The sequence below is a fragment of the Cnephaeus nilssonii genome (genome assembly GCF_951640355.1).
Source record: "Cnephaeus nilssonii genome assembly, chromosome: 2".
NCBI classification, from domain to species: domain Eukaryota; kingdom Metazoa; phylum Chordata; class Mammalia; order Chiroptera; family Vespertilionidae; genus Cnephaeus; species Cnephaeus nilssonii.
Genome location: NC_137073.1, coordinates 78,448,576 through 78,464,616, shown reverse-complemented (window position 1 = coordinate 78,464,616; position 16,041 = coordinate 78,448,576). Strand labels below are relative to the sequence as shown.

The 16,041-nt window shown below is 40.4% G+C and overlaps 2 protein-coding genes across 4 annotated transcripts in view; one reads left to right on the top strand and one right to left on the bottom strand.

The window, feature by feature from the left end:
* CDK7 (cyclin dependent kinase 7) overlaps positions 1–3,888 on the top strand; it is a 26,148-nt gene extending 22,260 nt beyond the window's left edge. The window contains exon 12 of the mRNA XM_079796535.1: positions 3,278–3,888. Within this exon, the coding sequence (XP_079652661.1) occupies positions 3,278–3,309 (32 nt within the window). The 3' untranslated portion in view covers positions 3,310–3,888. The remainder of the gene's footprint in view (positions 1–3,277) is intronic.
* Positions 1–16,041, bottom strand: part of CCDC125 (coiled-coil domain containing 125) — a 27,936-nt gene that overhangs the window by 3,511 nt on the left and 8,384 nt on the right. For all 3 annotated transcript variants that reach the window (XM_079796512.1, XM_079796513.1, XM_079796514.1), the window contains exons 3-11: positions 13,112–13,170; positions 11,778–11,864; positions 10,891–10,968; positions 10,130–10,215; positions 8,899–8,981; positions 6,757–6,872; positions 5,647–5,754; positions 3,895–4,069; positions 544–674 (exon numbers count right to left, since the gene is read on the bottom strand). In XM_079796512.1, coding sequence (XP_079652638.1) covers positions 544–674; positions 3,895–4,069; positions 5,647–5,754; positions 6,757–6,872; positions 8,899–8,981; positions 10,130–10,215; positions 10,891–10,968; positions 11,778–11,864; positions 13,112–13,170 — 923 coding nt within the window. The remainder of the gene's footprint in view (positions 1–543; positions 675–3,894; positions 4,070–5,646; positions 5,755–6,756; positions 6,873–8,898; positions 8,982–10,129; positions 10,216–10,890; positions 10,969–11,777; positions 11,865–13,111; positions 13,171–16,041) is intronic.

Below are 16,041 nucleotides of genomic sequence, written 5' to 3'. Positions count from 1 at the left end.
AGTCAATCAATATGAATGAATAAATTAATTAGGTGTCCACTCATTCCCAAGCTTCATGCTAAAAGTTATTGAGGATATTTTTTCAAGGAAGAAGAGAAAACTATTCTTTCTGCTGAAAATTGTAAATCATCTGAAGGGAGGAGGAAATACATATAGAAGTATATATATATGTAAAATCAACATGTACTTATCTCTGTAAAAGGTGAAGTTAAATATAAAATTGTTTTTATATTTATATGCAAATAACACTCTCCTATAGATAAGCATGTTTGTATAATGTGAGTCTCTTAATTTGGTCCTCTGAAATGGGGCTAACAGGACTGGTTTCTAGCATGTGGCAGTGATTAGAGGATCTCTGAGGAAGTGGATAAGTACAAGGTCTTGTCATAAACTGTATTTCAGTGCAGATGACAGATGCCTGGAGTTAATTATGGGGTGCCCTCTTTTCTCAGAGGTGGAGCTTATGCAGAGAGTTTAAGGAGATGGTTAAGTATAGAGTGGAAGAGTTGAATTAATAAGCAAAAAGAAAGCAAAGATACTAACCAAATCTATTAGCATCTTAAAGACTTCCTGAGGATTATCTGGGTCTTCAGTCTTCTTAGAATTGTTTTCTGAAGGGAGCATACCCAACAGTTTCTGCCCTAAGGTCTTCTTAGTCCTTTGTGATAGTGATCCTAAAATTGAACATGAAAATCCAGCTGAGACATAAAAAGACACAGATGTAGTACTTCAGGAAAAGTGGTACGTATGACCCAAGGCTAATTCACTCCTTAGGAGACCGCTAGCACAGGTGAGTCAGGTAGCACAGTGGAGGGGCAAGAGCATAGGCTTTAGCGCCAAGATAGTAAATGCAAGGAGAGGGCCACAGTGGAATCCAGAGCAACACGCTGCCATTCTGTTGCATCACCGCTCCTCAGCTGGCTACCATGGCTGCCCCCGGGAGAGAGTGCAGCCCATGCTACCAGATCATCTAAGTCCTCCAGAGGAGCCAGCAGTCCAGATTTGTATGTGATATCTCCCAATTTTAGATGTCAGCCACTTACCCACATTATTTGAGAACACCATGCAGAACCCCACAAAACATAGGCCAGTGGCCTCTGAACCATGCGAACTCTGCTTTAGAACCAGAAAGACCTGGACTTGAATCTTCACTTAGCCACTTGCTAACTGCATGACCTTGGACAACTTCTGAGCTTCATTTCCTCACCTCTAGAATAGGAATAGTGCCTGTGCCTCAAGGTTGCTGTGGTATTAAATAATAGAGCATCTACTGCGGGAGGAGAGTGGGCAGTTAGCATCTAATGGGTACAGAGTTTCTGTTTGGGAAAATGAAAAAGTTCTGGAGATGGATGGTGGTGATGGTTACACGACAATGTGAATATGCTTAATGTTACTTAGAAATGGCTAAGGTGGTAATTGTTTTACCACCAAAACAAACAAAAAATCCACAGTTGTGAAACCATCTAGCCCAGGTACTGACAATGTTGAAAAATCCACAACCTGAAGTATGTGCACTAACGTTCTTCTTCATCCATAGAAAGAATGTAATTTATAGTACAAGGTACAAAATTAGTAGATTTATACAGAGAAAATGTCAAGATTGTTTTTGGGATGCTTTGCAAAAGGTCTGCTGGGAAACCGAGAGCAGATAAACCACAGTGACTGGGGCTCACACCTGATCTCTTCTGTGAGCAACTGTGGCAAAGTGGAAACACCAGACCAGCTGACCCACTGGCAACTTGGATGAGTGGATGAATCTGTCTCTACATTCAGCCTAAAAAAAGGACCTGTGCTTGTAAATATCTCTCAGAACTTGTCTCACGAAGAAAAGTTGATGCCTTAAGTGTTAACCACACAAAAGAAAATGACCTGTAATAATCATCCTATACCTGCTCAGATTTTTGGAATATAGTACTAGTAAAAGTAATCAAAATCTTGTCACTAAGAAACTCATAGTTACTGAAACTTGTAAGGACTTGTAAAGTCTTTAAATTCTGCTTCTAAATCTCTCTGCCTTAAGGAAAAGCAAAGACTGGGAGCTACACCTATCAAATAATCTATGGAAAAATTCCTAAGGTTTATTACTAGCTAAGAAAGGCAGGAATTCTGGAATATAAAATGAGTCCAGCCCTAGCCGGTTTGGCTCAGTGGATAGAGTGTCAGCCTGTGGACAGAAGGGTCCCGGTTTCGATTCCTGTCAAGAACACGTACCTCGGTTGCAGGCTCCTCCCCAGCCGTGGTCAGGGCGTGTGCAGGAGGCAACCAGTCGATGTGTTTCTCTCACATCGGTATTTCCATCTTTCCATCTCTCTTCCACTCTCTAAAAATCAATGGAAAAAAATATCCTTGGGCCCTAGCTGGTTTTGCTCAGTGGGTAGAGCGTCAGCTTGTGGACTGAAGGGTCTCAGGTTCGATTCCGGCCAAGGGCACATGCCTGGGGTTGCCAGCTCGATCCCCAGTAGGTGGTGTGCAGAAGGCAGCCAATCAATGATTCTCTCTCATCATTGATGTTTCTCTCTCTTCCCTCTCCCTTCCTCTCTGAAATCAATAAAAATATATTTTAGGGAAAAAATATATATATATATCCTTGGGTGAGGATTAAAAAATAAATAAATAAAATGAGTCCAGCCCAGTCGGTGTGGCTCAGTGGTTGAGTGTCAACCTAGGAACCAGGAGGTCACAGTTCAATTCCTGGTGATGGGCTCCATCCTCAGTAGGGGGCATGCAGGAGGCAGCCAATCAATGATTCTCTCATCATTGATGTCTCTCCCTCTCTCTTCTCTTTAATCAATAAAAATATATTTTTTTATTTTTAAATATATTTTATTGGTTTCTTACAGAGAGGAAGGGAGAGGGATAGAGAGCCAGAAACATTGATGAGAGAGAAACATCAATCAGCTTCCTCCTGCACACCCCCCACTGGTGATGTGCCTGCAACCAAGGTACATGCCCTTGACTGGAATCGAACCCGGGACCCCTGAGTCCGCAGGCCGACGCTCTATCCACTGAGCCAAACCGGCCAGGGCTAATCAATAAAAATATATTTTAAAATAATAATAAATAAAATGAGTCCACACTCAAGTGCTGAAATGAGTACAAATCTACCTCTTAAAAACCCAGCTTGGTCTACATAGCACTACCCTTATGGCCAATATCCATACATAGTTAGCGGGCCTTCTATGCAAGTGACAGAATGTGACAAGCTTTCATAAGGTTACTTTTTAATCATGTCTTCCCCCTCCTTTTCTTCTTTCTCCCATCACTCTTCTCCCTACAGTGCTGCCCTTAAAGAGTGTAACTTTGAAATAGTTGCAGTGTGGCTCCTATCAAAGGCATAGCAGAGAGAAGAGATACCCGAGGATGATTGCCCACACATTTGTTGTCCATGGTAGAAAAAGATATTCTTAATGTTCCCCACTGATTCCTAAAAGGCTAAATACATGGACTATGTTTTATTTCCCTGGAAAAATCACCTACCTTGAGTTGGACATTGAAGTTTTTGTCAAGGAATTATTATAGAAAACCATATAAATATTGATTTTGTACTTCCTATAAATTATTGTTGAGGACTTCACCATTATAATTGCTTAATGGCCTCTATAAGTCTCATGACATAAAAACTTTTAGGAGTTAATTTCAGGACAATGTGGAATGCCATTAGAAGAGTACTAAAGATTATCTTGTTGTCTTATGGCTTTGTTAATCCCAATAGCTCATCTGCATATATAATATCCAGTGACCCCTTTCTTCCAATAGATACTAAAATTTTAAATCACAACTGTATGCAAAATTTTGATTATATTATCAATTGTATTAAATATGCTTAATCAACTTTGCTTATAACCAAGAACTTCCAAAATTATACCTGATTTTGTCATTATAGTTCATATTTACCATCCTCTTTAAGGTGCTTCCAATTTATCCATTTTGTTTCTTTTTTACACATTTTATCCATTTGTGTCAATCTTAGTGCCTGGTCATTTTTCCTCATTAATTGTTGCTCAAATGCAATTCTGAATGCATCTGCCATTATGTAAGCTTCTTCTTTTCTCTTCTGCAAAAGTTCCAGCTGGTTTTGAAAGAAAGTTTGAAAGGTGTCAGAGGCAACACCAGGATAATTCTTGCCTGAATGCTGAGTCAGATTAGCAAATGCAATCTCCCTGCCTAGCATGGGACTACTGTCTGTGGTCTGTTTCATCTGCTTTAGTTAGTACGTGCCAGTTCTCGCTGGCAGGAGCTGCCCACTCTGAACTGGATTACCAGAAACTCCCCTTGTGGTGCCTGTCCATTCTCTTGGACTTCATTATCGTAGACAGGCCCTGTGTGTGTTCTGCCCCACTAGGGAGAAGGGAGGCTGCCAAAGGCTGTATTTCAGGACTCCGGTGGGCCATTCCAGACAATACCACTGAAAATGATTTTGAATATCATCTTTCAGACACCTCCTATAGTTGACCCTTACTCTGATCTATGTAATCATATGCTTCTCCTAATGAATTCTTAATATTTAGCTGTTAGCTTTTCCATATAGTCTGAAGACTTTAAATTCCATACCTTCAGTAAAGGTAAAATATTTTTAAAATTATGGGCCATGCACTGTATTTGTTATTAAAGCCTAATTAAAATGACAGCTACCATTTTATTAAATGCTGGGCATGTGCTAAACATATATCCACTTCCTCTATTTCTTACAACAACCCTCCAAACTAGTTATTACCCTTTGTCTAACATATGTGTCCAGAGCCAGAGCTAGACAGTGATGGACCTAAGATCAAAGCTAGATTTGGTAGCACAAAAGCTCCTTCTAACTGAACCTCACTGCTCTTCTAATAAGCTTCATGTTGATCTTATTAATCAGTGTTTCAAATCCTAGTAATTTTAAGTATAAGTGCACCTTTTCCTCCAATCCTATATAATAAAAGGATAGTATGTAAATTGACCTTAATGGCGGAATGACCGGTTGCTATGACACACACTGGCCACCAGGGGGCAGACGCTCAACACAGGAGCTGCCCCTGGTGGTCAGTGCGCTTCCACAGGGGGAGCACCGCTCAGCCAGAAGCCAGCTCATGGCTGTCCAGCCCAGTGGTGGTGGCGGGAGACTCTCCCGCCTCCATGGCAGTGCTAAGGATGTCCAACTAATGGCTTAGGCCCACTCCCCATGGGAAGTGGGCCTATGCCATTAGTCGAACATCCCCCGAGGGCTCCCAGGCTGCCAGAGGGATGTCTGACTGCCAGCTTAGGCCCGGTCCCCCAGGGAGCGGGCCTAAGCCGGCAGGTGGACATCTCCCAAGGGGTCCCGGACTGTGAGAGGGTGCAAGCTGGGCTAAGGGACCGACCCCCCCACCCTGAGTGCACAAATTTTCGTGCACCAGGCCTCTAATATATAGTATAAACAAAAGAAATAGAATTTAGGAAGTATTAACTACAATCTTAGGCAAACAATTTTATGTGGCTACAGTATCGTGCCAAATACTATTTGTATTCTGGAACCATGTCCAGTTTATAAGTTAATGCTATTGTATAAAACTAAGCATAAGATCCATTGCCAATGACTACTAAAATGAAGCTAATAATTGAAGATACTTCAATTTATTCTATTAATAGAGAAACAAAACCAAAGCTTTTACTGTTCTGATAATGCAATACCTCTTGTTTGAGCTGAAGAAGCCTTTTCTGAGCAGATGCCGCCGTTTTGGCACAGGAACAGGGGCTCCCTCCAGGACCATGACAAAGGCAGGCTCCAAGGACCGCAAGCTTTAAATCCAAAAGCATTACCCTGTTACTAAGTGTCACACTGCTTAGCTGGACAAAATGCAGGGGCACGCCCACACATACCCATGCACATTTCTAGTCAAGCATCTTATTCAAAGAAACTGGAAAGGAAAACAAAAAGAAAAGAAAACTGAGACCAGCATTTCAGGACCCAAGAGAAGGTTCATTACATGCAAATGAGGAAAGAATGTTGTTACTTGGAACAAAAACATAATGGAATTCTACCTTCCTTCTTTTCACTCTCCACCTTCACCTTTAACCTGGCACCAGTTTCCTATAATTCTGAATCCTTGGCAGAACTTGACCTAGTGAAGCCAATATTAACATCCACAATGTGGACTTCCTGTGACTGGACTTGGCCCTGCTCCCAGCATTCATTACTGCCGGCTCCTGTCAGGGAGAGTCACATACTCAAAAATGAATGAATTTTAATGTCAATGAGAAAAGCAATCATCTGTCCATTCCTAAAAAAACAATCTATGGCCCTAACCAGTTTGGCTCAGTGGATAGAGCGTCGGCCTGCGGACTCAAGGGTCCCAGGTTCGATTCCGGTCAAGGGCATGTACCTTGGTTGCAGGCACATACCCAGTAGGGAGTGTGCAGGAGGCAGCTGATCGATGTTTCTCTCTCATCGATGTTTCTAATTCTCTACTCCTCTCCCTTCTTCTCTGTAAAAAATCAATAAAATGTATTTTTTTTTAAATCTATGATTATATACCGTGAAACCCTCCTAACATAGCTTCTGCTAAAATTGTAAAACTAAGGAATAAAAGGAAGGAAATGGCTAACATATCCCTTAATCTCCAAGAATGACATGCATGAAGGGTGTGGTACTAGCAAGACAAGAGCTGAACTAGACAAACCCATGGGCCTCTCAGTCTCAAATTGTAAGTATGATGCTGTAACAGAGAAATGTGTAACAGATGGTGACGGTGGGAAGTAGAAAATTTCCATCCTTCTAAGCTTTCATACCTGCTTACCTACCTCAAGGCCCGAAACCTCTGTAAAGTCACTTTTAGCATCGCACATGTTTTCCTGAGCTGTCTTCTGCTGTTTGATTTCAAGCATCGCAAGGGCCTCCAAATACTGTTGATTCAAGCCTAGGAAGGGCCATACAAGAAAGTGTTAGTTATGAGGGCTAACTCTGGTCTCACCTAATCAACATCTCTTACATCAACATCTGTACTCATTCCTTACAAGCAATGCATATATAACAGGCATTGCCCACAAAATTTGGCCCCATCCAGAAAATCTGCTAGAACAGTGGGAATGGATGGAGTGAGAGAATACATGTGTAACACTAGATAAAATGTTATTACTTCTAATGTGGAAGTATCTTAACTTTGCAACCTAAGTCTGGTCTTCATTTACTCGGAAAATCTGTAGCATTTTCAAAGAGAAAATATACAAAGGCAAATTATTCAGAGACTTTGTAGATAGTGAGATAACCAGATGATAGAATCTCATATTTGTTTTTTGTCAAATGTACCAGCAATCAGCCCTAGCTGGTTTGGCTCAGGGAATAGAGCATCGGCCTGCAGACTGAAGGGTCCCGGGTTCAATTCTGGTCAAGGGCACATGCCCAGGTTGTTGGGCTCTATCCCCAGGAGGGGGTGGGCAGGAGGCAGTCAATCAATGATTCTCTCTCATCATTGATGTTTCTAGCTCTCTCTCCCTCTCCCTTCCTCTCTATTTAAAAAAAAACAAAAACAAAAACGTACCAATGATCCAAACTCTATCAGATTTTTTTTTATTAAGAATTTTCCACAAGAGGATCTCCAACCATTTAGAACATTTCTGCTATTTACTGGAGAGCAGAAAACGGTAACTTCTCCCCTCTTGTTGCAGGGTGGAGTGGGAGGGAGGATGGGGAGGGGTTGTCATGAGCAGCTTCTGTCTGGAGCATTAACCTAACACAGGAGAAATCTCCACCTGCTCAAATCACTGGTACGGAGAAGCACCATATGTGTGTGTGTGTGTGTGTGTGTGTGTGTGTGTGTGTGTGTGTGTATACAGTTCTCACCCAGGGGCATCGCCACAACTCACTCAACTACACTAGGCAAAGTGCCTCTCTCAGGCCATGACCCGACTCAGAACTTAGTTTTGTCCCCTTCAAGCTACCACTTTAAAATAGTTTCTGTTCAGAAGGGAGGATCAATATCTTCTCTTAGAATTTTATAAAAAGTTGGTACCACCTTAATATTCCTAAAACACTTTAATATTCTTTCATTAATTTTTGTCATAAGGTAGCTCATTATATGAGGGATGTGTGTGGGGGTAGGGGGTGCACACATATACACCTGACCCTTGAACAACACGGGTTTGAACTGCGTGGGTCCACTTATACACCAATTTTTTTCAATAAATATACAGTTGACCCTCCTTTTCCCTGGATTTTGCATCTACTGATTTAACCAACCTCAGATGGAAATACTGTTTTCAATCCATAGTTGGGAATCCATTGATGTGGAAGGCTGATTGTATGCATTGTTCCACACCATTTTATATGGGGGATTTGAGCATCCAAGAATTCGGTCTCCCTTAGAGTGGGTTCTGGAACCAATCCCCCACAGATATGTATGGATGACTTAGTTTTCAGGGAGTCAAAAGTTATATGTGAATTTTTGACTGCACGGGGGTTGATGCCCCAACCTCCCCCTGTGTTGTTTATTTTTAAGATTTTTTTAAAAATATGTATCTTTATTAATATCAGAGAGGAAGGGAGAGAGAGATAGAAACATCAATGATGAGAGAGAATCATTGATTGGCTGCCTCCAGCACACCCCCCACTGGGGATTGAGCCTGCAACCCAGGCATGTGCCCTTGATCAGAATCGAACCCGGGACCCTTGAGTCCACAGGCCAACACTCTATTCACTGAGCCAATCCGGCTAGGGAGAGAATTGTTCACTTTTAAATGGTAATTTTGTTACATGAATTTTACCTAAAACATTTTTAAAATTAAAAACACCTAAATGATGCATTTCTTCTATTATTCTTAAAATATATTACTTCTAAATATTAGCACTTCATCTCTATTGATATGTATATTATTAACATAGGACACTATATAAAATGAATCTTTTAACATAATATTTTAAAAGAATCATCAAAATACCACTCTTACTTGCATTTTCAGACTTCAGCATTTTAATTTCTTCCATTTTTAGTTTCAAAGTTTCTTTGAGGACTGCATTTTCACAGTTTAGCCTGGGGAAAAAGTACCCACCAAATAACTAAAACATTAGTGCTTTATACTTATATCAGAATGTTTTCACCCCATAGAGCACAAAAAATAAATATAATTTTTCCTACTTCAAAGTCTAGAATTTAGATGTTACAAAATAAAGACAGTTTAAAGGAATGTGGAAAGGTTTTGAACATACTCTAAACACTTAAGTAGAGCTCAGAAAAAAAATTAGAACCAGAAATAGCTCTAAGGCATCCATTTTGAATATTCATTCTCTTTACTGAAGTTTTAATTCAGTTTAATAAACATATCCTTGGGTGAGGATTCAAAAATTAAAGTTAAATTCACACTAATGAAAGAGTTGATCAAAAGATTTTGTTTGAAAAAATAGTGTCAATGCTAAAATAACTTGGGAAACAATGACTCTTACATTGTTTTTAAAAATATCGATATTTCTTGATATTTCTGTCTTCCCTCTCTCTCCCACTTTCCCTAAAAATGAATGGAAAAACATCTTCGGGTGAGGAGTAACAAAAAAAAAAGTAAAAAAATAAAAATACAGTTTAGCCCGACCAGTATGGCGCAGTGCATTGAGATTCGTCCCATGTACCAAGAGGTCACCAGTCTGATTCCCAGTCAGAGCACACGCCCGAGTTTCAGGCTGGATCCCCAGTAGGGGGTGTGCAGAAGGCAGCCAATTGAAGTTTGTTCCTCTCTCTCTAAAATCAATAAAAACATAACAAATAATAAAAATACATTTTATACTATTTTTTAAAAATATATTTTATTGATTTTTTACAGAGAGGAAGAGAGAGGGATAGAGAGTTAGAAACATCGATGAGAGAGAAACATCGATCAGCTGCCTCTTGCACACCCGCTACTGGGGATGTGCCCGCAACCAAGGTACATGCCCTTAACCGGAATCAAACCCGGGACCCTTGAGTCCGCAGGCTGACGCTCTATCCACTGAGCCAAACCGGTTTCGGCTTATACTATTTTTTAAACAAGAAAATTAAAACTAACAGAAAGACATGGAGCTGGTAAGTGGACAAGCAATAAGAATGGTATAATACAGTTAGCTCAAGGAAGAAAAAGGCCTAAGCTACATTTGAATTACAAACATTTTAAAGATTCACAAAGAAAAACTATAGAATAATAATATGCAAACCTGTCATATTTTTGGGTCCAAGTTTCCTCTATATTTTTAGTTCTATTCTGATCAAATTCTATTTTCCACTGCAAGGCATTTATTTCCTATAGAAAGAAAGTAGCACTTCAGGACATTGTGACTAGCTGAAATAAATAATATAATCACTTCACAGAAATAGGTTCAAGAGGAAAAAAACTAAGTATTGCTCAAAAAGAGTATGATATTTGTAAACCCACATAACATACCACTTTAGCACTCAAAAGAGCTTTGCCAAAGCTCGCTTACTATAGGAGAAATTTAAAATTGTTTAGCTTAACAATTTGCTGGTCCATTCCTGGATTTCTCATCATTCCCCCCGAATCCCCTAACCCATGCAGACTCCACAAGCAAAATACACTCCTGGAAGTCTGAACCCAGGGCCGTTTCATCAAGGCAGAGTACCACCGGCACAGGAACAGGACCTCCGAGGGTGATTCCTAACTACTGTGTTAGTGAAGATGAGGTGGCCAGACCAAGGCAGGCTCTGGAAGCAGAGAAAGAAAAGAAGAAAAATAGGAAGTGTCAACTTGGCAGGCCTCCTACTCTCTTAAAATGAGGAAATAAAAGAAACCTAATTCTTTGCCCATTTCACAATCTGGATTATAAGCTCCAAAAGGGAAGGAACCCTGTGAAGGGAAGCACACCTAGCAGAGGGTGTGCACAAACAACAGGTGACCTTTACGGAAATTGTGCTTGAGAGCTTGTTGGATTAACTACATCTATGCTAAAAATGCAAATACCTTCTCCAAGGATCTCTTTTCGTCCACAGTTTTTTGAAATATTGCCTGGGTATGACTTGTGGCTTTGCCAAATATTGCCTAAGAAAAATAAAAGTCACATCAGTACAAATTAAATTTCTAATCACTCCCATATGCATGATGAAGTTAACGTTTTTATTTTAAGACAAGAGAAAAGTAATTTGAGATGAGAATTTCCACAGAGACCACCTTTTGTGGAGTGTTTGGTAGTTCAAAAGTCAGAAGATCTTGGTTTGGGTCTTTCCCAATGAATGTGAGCATGCACGAAAGGATTTCCACACAAAGACTTGTACACAAACATTCAAAATGTCCAGAAAGTGGAAACCCAAATGCCCATCCACTGGTGAATGGATAAAAAAAAAAAAGAAACAAAAAGTGCGATACCTGTATAATGGAATATTATTTGGCAATAAAAAGGAAGAAAGTGCCGACACAGGCTAAAGGATGCTTGAACTTCGAAAACATGCTACCTAAAAGAATCAGGTACAAAAGAATCCAGACACATATTGTATGATTCTATTGATATGAAATAGAAAAGACAAATCTATGAGACAGAAGGTAAATTATGGATGGGAATGGGAAGTGACTGCTAATGTGTACGTAGTTCCTTTTTGGGGTATTGAAAATGTTCTAAAATTAGATTATGGTGATGGTTGCACAACTTCAGTTTAGTAAAAATGAATTGTATGCTTAAAACGAGTGAATTTTATAGCATGTAAATTATACTTCAATAAGACTGTTAAAAAAATCTAGACCTCAAAAAAGGACCTCAATTATATTGAGCACGGCGACTTTTGTTTTAAAAGCTAAAACCATACCACTTAGTACTGAAATGTGAAAGTGATGGAAGTTTAAAAATAACTTCTTACCATGCTTTGAAGAATTTTCAGTGCTGCCTCTTTACCTTCAAGTTGTCTTTGAGATGCCTCCAGTTCGGTTTTTAAATTTTCTACCTCCTGAGGAGAGAAATAAAATGAGTCTTCTTATCGGCAATCCCAAATGATCAATTTGATAGTCTACATTTAAGCTCCACATCCAGTTTGACTGAATGCACTCTGACCTTATAAATGAGGTTGGAAATTACTATGGGCTCTGTAAGTGGACCAGTCAGACCAAAACTGAGAGCCTCACTATCAGGTGCCATTTGTAACTCAAAGCCCAAATCTTTTGCTTTTACCCATCTAGGCCACACAGCTAAGAATTTGAAAGAAAGAAAAAAAAATTCCTTAGGCCACATAAAAGAAACACGAGTATTCACACAGCTACAGTAGTTATTATGGGTTTAATTGTTTCCCCCCCAAAGAAATGTTCAAGTTCCAACTCCTGATACTGTGACTGTGACCTTATTTGGAAATAGTCTTTGCAGGTGTAATCAAGTTAAAATGAGGTCAGATTGGATTAGGGTGAACCCCAATGACGGTGTCCTTATAAAATGAGAAAAATCTGGACACAGACACAGGGGACAAGGCCAAATGACGACAGAGGCGGAAACTAGAGTGATGCCGCTGCGAGCCAAGGAATGCCAGGAGCAAGCAAACATTGTCGGGAAGCTAGGAAGAGGTACAGGATTCCCCTCCAGACCTCTCAGAGGGAATATGCACCCCCCACCCGCACACCTTGATTTTGGATTTCTGGCCTCCGGAGCTGAGAATAAATCTCTGTTGTTTTAAGCCCAGAGTGTGTGGCACGTTGTTCCAGCAGCCGCAGGAACCAGTACAGCAGCTTTCACAGGAGTCACAAAGCACACACCAAGACGGGCTCCCTGCTTCCCACAGGAAAGGCTCCCTACCTCCCAGAAACTCCTGCTCCCAGCAGGCGGAGCCACCTCCTGGGGCCCCTGGCAAACTTTCTGGTCTTTTGACTTCAAAGAGGTTAAAGCAAATCAGGTTATTTGAAAGCCATATATACAGGAAAGACAGATGGAAAGAAGTGGTAACTATTTTCTCCAGGAGAAGATTCGAGAAATAGTAGGAGTGGGGGTGTGTGGGGGGAACTGGAGGGCATATTTACGTAAAGAGCCTTTTTGAGAGATGAGGAGGATAAGAAACTGAGGAGGCCAGCTCATAGTTTTACCCCATGGCTCCTCCTCAATATCTGGAAAGCCAACATTTGCCTTCCACACAATTTTAGGATTCCTTAAACAAAATATCTACCAGTGGACCTTTATCCCCATGAGAATTTTTATATTCACCAGAGTACCTACCTCTAATGTTTCATCAAGACGTTGCTTTAACTCTACATTTGACAATTCTGAATTAGAATCTATTAGAAAAAAAACAAAACATTTTCTTTAACTAGTAATATAAGGACATTTGCTTATAAATTATCAAATATAGATTTCCCCTAAATTGCAAAGAGAAATGAATTGTAATAAACCAAAAAATGATAAAAATAGGTAGCTTAAAATATTTCACAAATGAAGAGACACATACTTTGAATAAAAAGACTTCAAAAAAGGACTCTAAAATAAAACTGTTGTTGCCCTAGCTGGTTTGGCTCAGTGGATAGAGCGTCAGCCTGCACACTGAAGGGTCCTGGGTTCGATTCCAGTCAAGGGAACATGCCTGGGTTGCAGGCCCAATTCCCAGTAGGGGGCATGCAGGAGGCAGCCAATCAATGCTTCTCTCTCATCATTGATGTTTCTATCTCTCTCTCCCTCTCCCTTCCTCTCTGAAATCAATAAAAAAATATTTTTAAAAAACTGTTGTTAATCATTTGGTCAGTTACTACATATTACTACTATACAAACACAATACAAAAACACATGAATGTTGGTGAGTGAACTAAATAAGTTTGGGTGCTGGCTTAAATTTGATCAATGTAGTGATATGAATAGCTAAGAAATAACCTGAATTTAATTTATTTCCAACGAGAATGACTAGCAGTCTCCTGTGACTTCAATTATTCTTTCCTTATGTGACCAACTGAGACATTACACTGAGCTTTCCAGGAGCTCATTTTCATTGCGGTCTCACTGGCAACAGGAAAACGTTGAAGTGGCAAGTTACAAGCAGGAGGAAAAGAAGAAGAAAATTAGAAAGAATATTTTGAGAAATATTAAAATATTCTCAAAACAATTTTTTCCTTTGCTATTCTGAATTTTCATCAACATGACAGTATCCAAGGTAAAACCTATTTCATGTTTTTACTCTGATGATGCAACGTTTCAAAGGGGGGACAAAAGTGACATTGGATTGACAATGACAAGTTCTGTTTTATTAATACTTGTGGTAGGCAGAACAATGGCCCCCGACAATGCCCACATCTTAATCCCCATAACCTGTGAATACATAGCCAAAAGGACTTTGCAGATGTATGGAGATGGAAGAGTACCCTAGGTTACCCAGGTGGGTCCAATGTCCTCACAGGGTCCTTATCCATGAAAGAGGAAGGCAGGAGAGTCAGTGTCAGAGTGACGCGGCATGAGAAAGACCCCACCAGCCACTGCTGGCTTTGAAGATGGAGCACGGGGACCATGGCCAAGAAATGCAGGCGGCCCTAGAAGCTGGGCAAGGCCAGGGAACGGACTCTCTCCTAGAGCTTCCAGAAGGAAGGCAGCCCTGCCGATGGCTTGATTTTAGCCCAGTGAGACCTGTTTTGGACTTCTGACCTACAGAACTGTAAGATAATAAATGTGTTTTATTTTAAACCATTAAATTTCTGGTAATTTGGAAATAACCTATTAGGAAACTCACACAACATTCTCACCTAGGATCAGGTCAACTTTGATAAAAGATAAAAGTCCATAACCCAACAAAACAAGAGCTCATACTATTACTATTGCATCTTGTTTCTATCCCAGTGGTTTCCCCATGTTTTTACAAAGCATCATATTCAGTTTTCAACATCTAGCTTGCAAAACAGTATGCATTCCTATGCATGATAAGAAACTGGAAGAAAAATAACATGAATAATCCCATCCTAATTTCAAGAAGGATTTTGAGGGATAGGGATAGATCATCATGTTGTTTGTAAATCTAAAATCATGTTTCTTAAATTATGTTGTGCTGTTCTAATGTGTGTTGGCTCCACGTTGGTGGGGAAGTTTTACAATGTGGATTACAAAAGTCACAGTCACAAAAGCTGTGCCACGGCGTAGGCATGGCCTCATCCTTGGGTTCCCAAACGCTGTGGAGTTGTATCATTCTATCACAGTATGACCTGCATTTTATTCTTTCCTTAATGTACAGCATCCTTTATGTTTAGTTATGATAAGTGAAGATAAATTTTTTGTGTTTTAAAAATATGTTTTTATTTATTTCAGGGAGAGGGAGAGAGAGAGAAACATCAATGATAAGAGAGGATCCTTGATCAGCTGCCTCCTGCACACCCCCTACTGGGGATCGGGCCCACAACCCAGGCATGTGCCCTGGCTGGGAATGGAACCGTGCCCTCCTGGTTCATGAGTCAACAATGCTCAACCACTGAGCCACGCCGGCTGGGCAAGACTACTTTTGTTTTGCTAATTTTTGAGAATTTTGTGACATCCCTAAAATAACCAGAAACTTGTGTGTTCTGCTGGTAACACTCCTCCCCAGATAAGCACTGGGCTTGCCTGCTCAAATGTCACCTCCTTAGCAGGCCTCCCCTGACCCTTGCCTAAAATAGCAGTGTCCCAGCCCCTCCAATCACTCACTATCCCTTCCCTTACCACTGCCTGATGTTATACAGCTGCTGATTTGTAGGTTTATTCTGTCTCCTAGACTACAATTAGGGCCTTGGACAATTTTGTTCAATGATGTTATTCCCAGAGCTTAGAACTGTCCCAGGCACCTAATAGGTACCCAGTAAATATTTTTTGAATAAGAAAAAAATAAAAAGGAATACCTGAAGTATACCACTATATCACACACACACACAAAAAAAGCAAGGTAGGTAATTATTCACTGATATAACTAACATATGTGTATTAATGCAGAATAACTAGCATAGCCGAAACCGGTTTGGCTCAGTGGATGGAGCATCGGCCTGCGGACTGAAAGGTCCCAGGTTCGATTCCGGTCAAGGGCATGTACCTTGGTTGCGGGCACGTCCCCAGTGGGGAGTGTGGAGGAGGCAGCTGATCGATGTTTCTCTCTCATCGATGTTTCTAACTCTCTATCCCTCTTCCTTCCTCTCTGTAAAAAAATCAAT